Below are 14,141 nucleotides of genomic sequence, written 5' to 3' on the forward strand. Positions count from 1 at the left end.
GATCATGTGCCTGTTTGGATCTACGTATTGTTGTGAGCAGCTTTTCTCAGCAATGAAAACACTAAAAAGTAAGGAACGATCGTTTGTTCACGTTTCAACAATGAAGGCCATCCTCCGCATTAACGCTGCGAACACTTTGACGCCTGATATTTCTGATCTTGTAATGAAAAGAAAATGTCAAGCTACAGAGACCCAATAAATTTAATAAGCAATTTCTTGTAAAACAGTTATTTCTTATTTATTTCCTGAACATCGTATTAGCAGCTAAGAGTATGAGGTTGTCGATCTTGTAAGACGCAGTTGGCTCATCAAAACGCTTGCCTTGCCACCTGCCTCAGCCAGCCGTGCCACGTGCCGTGCCACGTGCCGGCCCACTTGAATGGCCACAGCGAGCGACACGGCTCCCTGGAGCAGGGAGCGCTCTGTGGCTCACAACGGAGCCCACGAGCTGGAACAGCCTGGTGTAAAGAATGGCAGCTAACTAAATATGGATAAATGTAAATTAATGCAGATGAATAGGAAAAAGAATCCCGTAATGTTTGAATACTCCATTAGTAATGTAGCAGTTGACACAGTCACGTCGATTAAATATTTGGGCGTAACATTGCATAGCGATATGAAGTGGGACAAGCATGTGATGGCAGTTGTGGGGAAGGCAGATAGTCGTCTTCGGTTCATTGGTAGAATTTTGGGAAGATGTGGTTCATCTGTAAAGGAGACCGCTTATAAAACACTAATACGACCTATTCTTGAGTACTGCTCGAGCGTTTGGGATCCCTATCAGGTTGGATTGAGGGAGGACATAGAAGCAATTCAGAGGCGGGCTGCTAGATTTGTTACTGGTAGGTTTGATCATCACGCGAGTGTTACAGAAATGCTTCAGGAACTCGGATGGGAGGCTCTGGAGGAAAGGAGGCGTTCTTTTCGTGAATCGCTACTGACGAACTTTAGAGAACCATCATTTGAGGCTGACTGCAGTACAATTTTACTGCCGCCAACTTATATTTCACGGAAAGACCACAAAGATAAAATAAGAGAGATTAGGGCTCACACAGAGGCATATAGCCAGTCATTTTCCCCTCGTTGTGTTTGGGAGTGGAACAGGGAGAGAAGATGCTAGTTGTGGTACGAGGTACCCTCCACCACGCACCGTATGGTGGATTGCGGAGTATGTATGTAGATATAGATATTCAAAATTAAATTCCTAATGAAATGAAATGATCATCGTATGGCATTGCTGGCCGGGAGGCCCCATCCGGGGAAGTTCGGCCGCCAAGTGCGAGTCATTCCAGTCGACGACGCAGTAGGCGACTCATGCACTGGTGATGAGGATGAAATGATGATGACAACATGATACCCAGTCCATGGGCGGAGAAAATATCCAACCCAGCCGGGAATCGAACCCAGGCCCACTGCATAGGAGACAAGCAAGTTACCACTCAGCTAAGCAGGTGGACAATTCCTAATAACTGTACAATAATGAGGAATACCTTAAATTTGTATCAGTGAGTCCTGGGCAAACTGTATATCAACTGCCATTTGCATACAAGAACTATTGTTGGTACAGGAAATTTTTCTGCTCAACTCAGAAGAAATCTGCCCAGTTGGGGTTGGAACCTTTGGGAAACAAGCTCCACATATGTATACATAACAACATTCCTTATATTACATAAATGTGTAAACTTTTTCAATTAAATTCTCTTTCTTTATGAACCAATACATGAAACAAAAAAAGCAATTTAAGGCTACCTTTGCCTAGGTAAGTCATTGAAGGAAACATAATCGAATAACTAAAATAAATAAAAGAGTTTTTCCCATTCTGTGACTGCCGACATGAGGCATACTACATCCGTAATGATTTGTAATGTCCTCTGAATTAACTATTGTATCCTCTTCCTCGTTCAGGAGAGAAAATGTGTGGTAAATCTTTTCCACCTATGTCACTGTAATTTGTACATTGCTTCTTAGCAAGCAGAGCACTTCTACATTATGCAGGATACCTAATACATAACTACTAATAAACCTTCCTCCTTTGGTCAGCAATAACTGACTTGATCTTTGTATTAGTAGACTTCAGTATATTCACTAGGACATGCAAATTCTTGTTTAAACTTTACTTCAAAGTAAATGTCAAACTTATTTAATGAATTTGGAACTCCAGCCCACTGCTTCACATAGTAAATGTTCAACAGTGAAGTTAAGTTTAGTAGTATCAGCCCAACCCTTGGTATCACTTCCTCAAACTGCTGTAGAAATGCCACTGGGTGTAGGGACCATTTGGTTTGAATTTAGAAATTCCTTCTGGTATTTGCACATAGACTTAAAATTATTTTGTACTTTTGGCTTTTCTAGAAATCACCTCTAACATTCATCAAAATGTATTAATACTACTTTTTACTTCCTCCCCCTTGTTTTTATATTTTCTACCTGTGTGTTTACATTTTTAATACTGTTTGACTGCTTGTCTAGCATTCCTAATATTTCTGTTATATCGCCTAGACTGCTTTCCCATGTTTCGTGTGGGACACAGGAATAACACCAACACGAACAATGAATCCCATTTCTCTATTTTGGGACAAACATACAGAATCAGTACAATGTATATCGACAACACTTCATAAACAGATCACTACAGCTTGGGGCTGTTTACAGTTCATCTAATTAGGCACACAAGAAGCTGCACTGCACTGTCAATGCACTGTGTGTTTACAGAGTGAGGTCATGATGAGTCACTGTAAGTTGTCATGCAGTCAGCCGACAGCCCACTGAACTGTGATGTGAGCTGCACGGTCGTCACATTGGTTGGTTTCTGTAGAGTTGCCCTCCAAGATTGTTGCTGCACTCAGTTTTGGAATCAGCACGCCGAACTCTTCTGTTTTGTCAACGTAATGTTTCTTGACTCATAAGTCTACAGTTACTTCAATGCATAAAGATTCCTTGTTGTTGAGCTGCTTGCTAGAGTCAACTAATCTCATATATTTCTTCTGCTGTGGTAATTTAGACTTATTTGGTTTTTACCAAATCATGAAATGACTTCTTCTGAAATACCATAATTGCATTGGACAACACTAGAGCGTGTGCTCACCCATATCTTCTTCGTTATTTACTTGGCTCACTCTACACAACATTGTATGTTCCTCCATTATTTCTTGAAAATTAATTTTATCCCAAAAGCTCTCTCTATTTCAGCACCTCTTCCTTTCAGAGAACTGGGCAAAAATGAAATGTTTATGGCTCAAGCTATGGGTTGTAACTTAGTCAGTAACTTCACTAACAGTCACCTTATCGACCTGCTATATAGTGCCAAACCTTACATTGTGAGACTACTTCTCCATCTGTAGAGGGCCGAGGGCTATAAGAACTCACATCTACACCAATGCACTATGAAATAACATAACTGCTTTTTAAAGGACTCTGTATTTTGTTGCTCTTATGTAACAGTTATACTATTTGGTAGACAGCTTTCGTGTTAATTAAAACATCTCCGATTTGAAGCTGAGAACAGTCAGAAGTCTGCTTCTTTCAATGTTTCTGGGCGTTGTCATTGTAGGCAGTGCCTCTTGTTCCCTGCCTTCCAAACACTGCCAAGTTGCAACGCCGAAGCATAAACAACCCATTCACAGCAGATACATTACTGACACAGCATTTGATTCACCTGAGGAACATGCTATCAAACTGACAATCAAGATTTTGAAATTCTTCAAAATTTTCCTCTTGACTTTTGGTGCATTCCTGAAGCAACTGCTTCCAACCCAGCTCTTCGGGTACTTTTGCAAATACATATGCCATGGATAGCCATGTAGTTTGAAAGAAATTCCACATAAGTGGTATGTTGCTACTTTTCACATTGTAGTGCACTATCTGCACTGTCAGGTGTTCTGCTGTTACATACAGAGAATGACTATGCACAGATTTGCGATTCCTGACTCGCTCCATCAGGAAGTTATGTCCTTGTTGCACCAAGGTCACTGGGGCAGTTTGCACAAATCAACTTGCCCAATGTTACTGTTCTTGGCAGGGCATGGACGCCCAAATTCCACAAATGACCTCTCGTTGCACAGCTAATATAGAGTAGCAACCTGTTCCACTTCAACACTTCTTCCAGTGCCACATCTGTCCGACTGTGGCAACACTTGCACATTGATTTTGCGAGTCCTTTCTGGAATGCACAGTGGTTGTTTGTGGTAGATGCATACAGTAAATTTGCATTTGTAGTCCCATGACATACACCACTACTGCTAGTACTCTATTGGCTTTGTCCTCTATCTTTTGTTTCAAAAGTCTTACTGAGATCCTTGTGTCGGACAACAGATTTCAGTTGAAATTAGCCAATTTTCAGCAGTTTCGTGTCGACAATGGCATACTCCATGAAACTACTGCTCCTTTTCATCCTCAGCCTAACAGTGAATCTGAACAGTTCATTCAAACATTCCAAAGTCAATGGAGAAACACTGTTTCTCCCACAAACGGGAGCAAGCCTTAAAGATTTTTCTTTCATCCTAGAGCTCCTTGCCATGTGACTGGAAAACACCAGCCGAATTATTACACGGGCATTGTCTCTGTAGCCTGTTACATCTTCTGCAGCCACAGCAACAACTCATTCTGCAGGGTCAGGCAAAGTTTCAGCCACAGGATAACGTATTCTTCCACGTTTTTGGCAGGAATCAGTGTCAGGAGCATGGTGTCATTACACAACTATTATCATAATATTGTTACACACAAGTATTGAGTCATTCATTTTGTGTTGTTTCATGGTTCCTGTTTGCTGCACCAGTGTCACCAAAATCAGCTGTGGGGCTCCTATGTCAATGATTCTGCCATAGAATTTTTGTCCACAAGTCATGGTTGGTGCTGTACAGCACATTGCTGATGGAGACTGACATTATGCCACCACCATTGAGGATTTATCCTCTGTTTAGGACTTTACTAACAGTCTAAAAGGATATGGTGCCAGACAAAAAGGATGAATGTGAAGCCTCTAGAAAGACAGGATAACACCCATAGTAATAAAGCGAAATTACCCAAGTAACAGATCATGCAGTGGATTATGTTATCCAGCCTTCACATTCTGAAGGGGAAAACAAAGAAGTTCATTGAGTTATCGAGGACGCTGCCAGGTAGTTGAAATGACATCCCCAGATAATGTTAAAATACAACTCCCTCCCCGAACCACAGTTGCCAATATGAGAGAATCAGCCTGTTTCAAGGTGAAATAGAAGTACTGTCTCAATTGCTGGCTGCACTTTTTGAAGGAGGAAGGGAACTGGGTAGAGAAAACAGAAGAAAGAAAGATAGGAACAAACCAGTGATTCAGACTATACCTGAAATTGTTCTGACACACCTATACTCCTTAAGATCATGACCTGGCCTTGAGATCAATGTTTGTATTTACCACATTAGTTATTAGGTATTATGGTATTGTCTATGTTTGAGTTTTTTATGAGAAAGTTCCACATAGAACATTTGTATATAGCTAATAGATTAGAGAAATATTGACAGAACATTAGTGTGCCTAATTTAAATAAATTGTTTTGTTTGATATGTAGTTGGTACAGAAGTAGATATGCAGGCAGAAAGTGAATTAGTAGGTAAGTGAGAATGAGTGAGTATGTATGTGATGCATCTTGGCATTTCTCTTAAGGGTTCATGAGTCTTTATAACGAATGTTTTCTAGGTCAGTCCAGTCATTTAAGATGATGAGGGATTTGAGGAAGTACTACCCTCACCATGGAGTCACTGCAATATTATGCCAGGCAAATCATTTTTTGCACCACAAAGCGAATACACGTCGTATCTGAGTCATGTGAGTATGCTTTGTTTCACTTCAAGACTCCTGCTACTAAATACCCCAGGGAAGTCATTACAAGTAAAACCCAATTTTTCCAGAAGATAAGGTCAACAATGGCAGTTTTCAGTACCAAAACTGATAGTAGTCATTGTCACCTGCTATGATCAGGGACATTTCAGCAGCACTCTGCACACAGAGCTATGAGATCAGGTACTCAATGAGACATTCCAGGTCCTACTTTCCAGTTACTGCCACCCGTACCAGAACTACAACTCTGAACACCAGTTACATTTACTTACTGGACGTACCTTTTGAAATCCTACCCAAGGAAAACTTGACTTTATAAACAACACATGTGACTTAACACTTCTGGCTATCCTGGACTGATAGCACCACAAAATGGTTGTTTGACAATGAAGAATCTACTCTATCATGAAAGAAAACATCAGAATGAATGACCCCAACTCTTAACCATAAGGACTACTACAACAGCTGTTTGTGTAATTTTGATGATGGTAAGTATTGTGTACTGCCATCTCAGACGTAGAGCTGCCTAGATCCTGTCATCTTCCTTTAACCTGTGGGTCCACAATGATCATGCCAGTACCAGTGAAGAGTGAGTCAACTACAGTGAGCAATACACAGTTGTGAGAAAAAGGAGAAGAAAGCAAAGAGGGGCACAGAAACTCAGTGCTTAAATGTCGAAGGAGTGAGACATTATATACAGTGTGAAATAAAAAGGAAGACACGCCGAAGACTTATTCGAGAAATGAAGAACCATTAATAGATGTGTAAATGTCTCTGATACAGTCAGAACAGCAAAATAGGAATCCGGAAGACCGGATTAATCTAAGGAGTGAGGAAACATAGTGGCCCAGACACTGGCAGCCAGGACTGCATCCCAGTAATGGAAACCAGACCACAGTCTACATGCCAATGCAGTAGAATCAGCTGACATGGCTTTTGTAGTTGGCACTTCCGGACATCGAGCAGACTCTTGCCATATGAGTGACCATCTCCTGGTTATGCCTCACTGGGCCATTGACTCCACTTCAGACATTTCAACGCGGCCTTGATATAGGAGGTCTTCTGCAGATGTCAGTACATGCAAATAGGATTTAAACCATTACGACGAACCTTTCTGCAAGTCCTCTCAGCTGTGCCACCTGTTGATGCACAACCTGAGTCAGTCATCACTGCATCTATGACACTGCCTCTGCTGCTCAATGAACCAATGACAGCCGCCCGAGTGTCCTCCCTGGCACAGGGATGTTAACTTGCTGCCGCATTGCCACCTGCATGCTGTGGTAGCTGGGTCACCACTACTGTCTGTGGGAGATGCCTCCATTGACATGTCTGTATCTGAGTGCTGGTGTACGATGATCACCTCCCACAGTTTGACTCTGTCTGTTTCAGATGCGCTGAACAGTGTCTGTCTGTGTTCATCAATAAAGTGTCCTATCAATGGAATAGCTGCCATCTTTGGCCGCTCCATCGTCAAGCTCCACCAGGCAACCACTCGCCCATCCCTACCCTGCACTAAGCCCTGTTACAGGAGCATGGAACACACTCGTCAGTGGTGAGGATTAAGTGTACGGACTCTACCTGGTCATCACTGTTGTGGAATTATTGTTTGTCAAGGGTCATCAATGAGAAGATGAGTCTCCAATGAGATTTAGAAAGTTACCAGGTCATCTTGGGAAAAGATTGTACAGGGCCAACAAACAAATTTCGCACAGGAAATGATTGCTTGAGTGTGTGTCTTGAGACAACAGAACACTCTCGACAGTGGGCAAACTGTGTTCTGAAGGAGGCGATATCAAGGTGTCACAATGAGATGAATATGGAGAATCTGAAAGAAATATGGTTTCACCAGAGGTAAGATGAGTGATATTAAGCATGAACAGAATATCTGCCAGGGGCGTGCCACTTGCACAAGCTTTCCCACACCCACATGGGATGGTGGGCATTGCAGTTGCCAAGCAGTAAGGAAGGTGTTGGGAGCTGAGCGATAAGCTGTAGTATGGCACTAAATTTAAGGTCACAGGTTTAACTGGCCATAGCCTTTTCTAGTTGTAGCATAGCAACAACAGTGCTATAACTCCTGGATGTTGGTATGGAAGTCTTTCAGAAGGCCAATATCTTCTGAGTAACACTAATGGTGCATTAGTGTTCCTACCTCGCTGCACGCCAGCATGGCCCGACCCTCACCAGGCGATGATATCAAGCTGGTTTGTGTTTCTCTCCACAACCATCACCATTATGTCCTGAAACTTGAGCTGTGATTGGCTGCTTTAAGGTCACTCCAGCAGTGACATGTATGACTCTGCCAGCTATGTGAACATTTGCAGGGTAGTTACTCCAGGTGAGCAGAGAGGCTGCTGCATAAATGTAACAAGGCTATTGGTACGCAGAGGTACAATGTGCCAGCAGCAAGCTACAGAATAAACATATTCTAGGGGAGACATTTTCCCTCATCTTTATAACCTGCATAGTCCAGTCAATTAGGTGCACAGTGTATTCATATTATGAAGCAGCACTGTCTCCTGTGCAGTCCATGCAATAGGGTGAAGTGGATGTGCGATTTACTTCATGTGCATCTCTGCCACAAGTTACACATTGAACTGCATTTTCACAGGAAAGGGGAAGTCCACCTGATTGAATGTGGATATCGGCCAGCACTAACTATCTCCATCATAACCTGGCAGACAGGTTTTCACCTTGATTGTCAAGGTAACCTCGGATTTCACCCTCTGTCAAACCATCAGGTAGGTAGGTGATAATAATTTCACTTAAGTAATTCAGTGTGTGATGGGCCCCATCACAAATAGGGTATTTATGGTTGGGAAGGTATTAATTGGGGGCCATTACATGTCCCTGAGCCTGTTTCTTATCTGGGTGTATGGTCACACCGTACTTGTTGATTCAGGTGCTGGGAATTACACATCATACAGTCACCCTTTGCACATCAAATACGTACGACAGATTTTAGGAATGCACAGGGAGGAAGAAATGCTGATGAGTAGGAAGAATGTAAGAAGTCAGTGAACAAGAAAAAAATGAAATGACAGCCTGTGCATAAAGCAACTGTGTTGCAGCATCAGTGTGCAAATAGGCCCTAGCAACAAAACAGAAGACGAAAGACAGAGCCTGGCATAGGGACTGGGAAGCAATTTCAGTACTAGCTAAGGACACAGTGGGCACCAACCACTTGCTCATTAGATGTGAGACCCTTGGAGGAAGGGGGAGTAACTGGGGATGAAGAGTAGAAGGACAGACTTGCAGTGCAGAAAAAAGCGTACTGCAAGAGCTCAGGCAACAAATTTGCCAAGCACATAGTCAAAAAAGAGTTCTGAACCCACAGGGGAACTTTTACATACACTACTGGCCATTAAAATTGCTACACCAAGAAGAAATGCAGATGATAAATGGGTATTCATTGGACAAATATAATGTACTAGAACTGATATGTGATTACATTTTCACGCAATTTGGGTGCACAGATCCTGAGAAATCAGTACCCAGAACAGCCACCTCTGGCCGTAATAACAGCTTTGATACGCCTGGGCATTGAGTCAAACAGAGCTTGGATGGCGTGTACAGGTACAGCTTCCCACGCAGCTTCAACACAGTACCACAGTTCATCAAGAGTAGTGACTGGAGTATTGTGATGAGCCAGTTGCTCGGCCACCATTGATCAGACGTTTTCAATTGGTGAGAGATCTGGAGAATGTGCTGACCAGGGCAGCAGTTGAACATTTTCTGTATCCAGAAAGGCCTGTACAGGACCTGCAACATGCAGTCGTGCACTATCCTGCTGAAATGTAGGGTTTCGCAGGGACCGAATGAAGGGTAGAGCCACGGGTTGTAACACATCTGAAATGTAACGTCCGCTGTTAAAAGTTCCGTCAATGCGAACAAGAGGTGACCGAGACGTGTGACCAATGACACCCCATACCATCACGCCGGGTGATACGCCAGTATGGCGATGACGAATACACGCTTCCAATGTGTGTTCACCGCGATGTCGCCAAACACGGATACGACCATCATGATGCTATAAACAGAACCTAGATTCATCCGAAAAAATGACGTTTTGCCATTCATGCACCCAGGTTCATCGTAAAGTACACAATTGCAGGCGCTCCCGTCTGTGATGCAATGTCAATGGTAACCGCAGCCATGGTCTCCGAGCCGATAGTCCATGCAGCTGCAAACGTCGTCGAACTGTTCGTGCAGATGGCTGATGTCTTGCAAACATCCCCATCTGTTGATTTAGGGATCGAGACTTGGTTGCACGATCCGTTACAGCCATGCGGATAAGATGCCTGTCATCTCGACTGCTAGTGATACGAGGCCGTTGGGATCCACCACGGCGTTCCGTATTACCCTCCTGAACCCACCGATTCTATATTCTGCTAACAGTCATTGGATCTCGACCAACGCAACAGCCATGTCGCTATACGATAAACCGCAATCGCAATAGGCTACAATCCTACCATTATCCAAGTCGGAAAGGTGATGGTACGCATTTCTTCTCCTTACACGAGGCATCACAACAACGTTTCACCAGGCAACGCCGGTCAACTGCTGTTTGTGTATGAGAAATCGGTTGGAAACTTTCCTCATGTCAGCACGTTGTAGGTGTCTCCACCGGCGCCAACCTTGTGTGAATGCTCTGAAAAGCTAATCATTTGCATATCACAGCATCTTCTTCCTGTCGGTTAAATTTTGTGTCTGTAGCACGTCATCTTCGTGGTGTAGCAATTTTGATGGCCAGTAGTGTAGTTCAAACAATTACCTTGTACTTTAAACAAAACCTCATAAGAACTCCTAATTCAAATAAAACATACCATCTCATTTACAGACAGCAGATGCATTCTGCAGTTTACATACTCTAGTTCTACTATTATAAATAATATCAGTTTGAAACAATTCTTAAAATAATTATATTTCAACATAAAATTAAATCAGTTAACACACATGCTGCATTTGAAAAAAACTGAATAATGAAAGCAACATTAGAAAAAGTAACAGCAAAGAAGAATTTTAATTACACTTTCTGAATGTCACGCAAGTACGACAAAGTGGTTTCATAAGAAAAATACCTGACAGTTTTATTTCTGTAGCACACAGCATATTTAACTTACTCACAATGGTTGCTTTTTTATCACAAATACTTAAAATTAGGTTGATGACAAAAAATGAAGTACTGTATGACGCGTTGAACATTTCTTTTCAGTTAATAGCAAGGTGAACGACTTGCAAGGTTGTCACAGATGAAAAGTTCATTTTAAATAATTGTTTTAAATCATTCAAAAAAATATGCCACGCATACGACGACCCATACCCTGTCGATCATAAAGTATATTAAACTTATTGACAAACTGGTTAATATCATTGCAGCCTTTGGTGATTGTTCCCAAATATGTCATAAGACCAACATCATTGCATTGCTGCAACAAAGAAAAATAATGTTAGATACACAAGTAGAAAATTTTAAAAATACGAAAAAATACAAGTCTACTTGTTTGGGATACTATCAGATTGTTGACAAATTTAGGTGCTCTAAAATAAGGCATTTTAAGTACAACTCACATTGTAAAAATCAGCACGGAATTGCGGACTTTGCAAAACAGGCAGACGATGGCTAAGGCTATTAGCTTCACGAAGGATTTCATGATTTCTGGGCAACTGCCCAGCCTGCACTGCTCGCACGTATTGCAAGACAAGCTTCACCCGACTGTGCAGCATCTTAATCGCTGAATGCTGTGCAGTGAGATGCTCTGCCACTGCAAGCAAACAAAATTAAGTTAACACTCATGTACAGCAACAATATATAAATAAAACAACAGTGCTGTTGGACTTTTATCTCATTTTGATGCAGCTGTATTTTATTTCCATGTTTCTCAAAAGTCCACATGTATAAAACATTCAAATGATCAAATCAAATGACAAAATACAGAAGATGAGCAATGTCAAATAAAATAACACATTACAACCTTCCAAAAATCATAATTTTACAAGTCATGTAGCAAGTAAACAGCTTCAGTTGATAACATGGTGATTAGTTTCTTCTAAGAGTGGAAAAGAACATACATATTACACATTAAAGCTCACACCACACTTTCCTGTCTGGATGTGATGGCTAACCTCAGGAACTACTATAGAGTTTTCGATACAGTTTTCACCAATAGCTAGACCGATTCACGATGAGGATTAGTGTATATAATTTGTTACCGCTATGCCGGACGTGTTGTCAAGTGATACCTGTGCAGTGCCAGGGTTGATCACTACTGTAAATATAATTTTTGCAGCAATTTGTAACACATAAAATGTTTTTCAATGAAGCATACATGGAAGAAATATATTTTTCAAATGTTAATCTTGAACCGTCAGACATTAAGGTTCTTTCTTCTACATTGGATATAAAAAGAATCAGCCAGAAAAGTATATGTATGCAAAGAAACAGTGTAGATTGTCTGAAATTTAGGGCAAGATATCTCTCATGTGTAGGAAATAAAAGTGGTAAGAACTTTATCATTTTAAGTCACAGTCATTTCTTGTTCTGTCTTTACTAATTACAGCTTAATAACAGAAATGTGGTTCAAAGCTACGAGCTAGATGGTTAGAAAAACAAATATAGTAAACAGCATCAAAGTAGCACTAGAGCTAAATGTAAGAGATTGTGAATATGACAGATGAATTAATTAATGTAATAAAAATAACAAATGTTTAAATGTATACTACTACCCTGTCAATTATTTAATACTGGAGCATTATCAATAGCGTATGGGTATCTTGCTAGCTTACGTAGGTAACTGTTAACATCAAATGTAATATTACCCTGTAATTGTTCTGTAAATTATTTAATGCTGGAGCATTATCAAAAGTGTATGGGTGTCTTGCTACCTGAGATAGGTGACTGTTAATATAAAATACTACCAACATTTTGTCCAGTAGCTACTAATCTGTAGCTGATATTTGCAACACGCATAAATAAGCTTTACTTCAGATTGATTTATATGGGGGCAAGAGCTACCACAAGTGCAGATTCTGTTGCCAATCATTACAAGCATGTTCAATTTTGGAGTTAGCCAAAATTTTGCAGTGGCCATTCATGCAGACAGCCAACTGGTTAGTTCTCATACCAACATAGAGCACTGTACAATAAATGAAATTATTTGCATTTATGAATATGGACAACCATCAGCAATGAAAATTTGTGCCAGACCTAGATTTCCCACTGATCACAAGTGGTCACCTTACCATTAGGCTATCCGAACGCGACTCACAGCCAGACCCAAACTACCACTGGTTGTCCACCAGGTATGGCTGTAGTCACTCCAGTACCTGTTCCTTCGGACAAGCATGCATGTCTGAAGGGACTCTGCATCGTACTTCTGAACAAGTCAGGTCTGCAATATTGCACTGTACAATACTTCCAGTATGGCTGGTAAGTGACATGGCTACCTTCTTTCACATTTGGCTCTATCTTTGACTGGATATGGAACGTCCACGCACTGGTCCCTCAACAGATTGGCACGGAAAGATCTCATGTGATTACTCGCAGATATTCTATGGATTTTCTGGCCTTCAAAGGAGACGCAACTACTGGTAAGACGGTGGTATGTTGAAAGACTTATGAAAGAGGCGATGGGCTTCATGCCAGAAGGTTGCCGGGAATGGCTGTAGACTATGGTAGCTAGAACACAGTCATACGGCATCTTGGTGTTAAGGGACACCGCGACAAGCCAACTTTCATATACCCTCTCTTTACGTGGTTCCAAACATCGATAATTCAAATCTATTTCTCTCCCTACTGGTTAAAGAACTTTTTCTCTTTATAATACTCTCACAGCAAGACCCAGCGCCTTTGCTGGACAGCATGTGCAGTCTGTTATCTGCAGTCTCCCTTCCAACATCAAAGATACTAACCACCTTCCCCACTATCTTCTCACAACAGCTGTTCCACTACCACCACACTACTAGCTCGTCACTGTACATATTTTGTGAGCTAGGTACACAAGAGTTATCCTCGTACACATAAGATGCGTGTCAAGAATGACAAATGATGAAAACCACATGCAATGGCTTTTAATGTGGGAATTAACAATATCAACAATATTACACTCATATGCACTTGATTAGGGAGTACAGAATTTGACAGATCACTGGAAGACCTAAGACAAATCAAGAACCCTAGAGTAGACAACATTTCCTCATAATTACTGAGATCCTTGGGAGAGCCAGCCATAACAAAACTATTCCACTTGGTGTGCAAGATATACTAATAAGCTTAAACATTATGACCAATGCCCACCGCTAGACTGAATACTACCTGGTGACATTA

The 14,141-nt window shown here is 41.4% G+C and overlaps 1 protein-coding gene across 1 annotated transcript in view; it reads right to left on the reverse strand.

The window, feature by feature from the left end:
* Window positions 1-10,718: 10,718 nt before the first annotated feature.
* The window catches only part of LOC124595177 (COP9 signalosome complex subunit 6), a 45,605-nt gene continuing 42,182 nt past the window's right edge, over window positions 10,719-14,141 (reverse strand). Inside the window, exons 5-6 of the mRNA XM_047133790.1 lie at window positions 11,387-11,580; window positions 10,719-11,244 (exon numbers count right to left, since the gene is read on the reverse strand). Coding sequence (XP_046989746.1) covers window positions 11,104-11,244; window positions 11,387-11,580 — 335 coding nt within the window. The 3' untranslated portion in view covers window positions 10,719-11,103. The remainder of the gene's footprint in view (window positions 11,245-11,386; window positions 11,581-14,141) is intronic.

This window comes from Schistocerca americana, chromosome 2, assembly GCF_021461395.2.
Source record: "Schistocerca americana isolate TAMUIC-IGC-003095 chromosome 2, iqSchAmer2.1, whole genome shotgun sequence".
Taxonomy (NCBI): domain Eukaryota; kingdom Metazoa; phylum Arthropoda; class Insecta; order Orthoptera; family Acrididae; genus Schistocerca; species Schistocerca americana.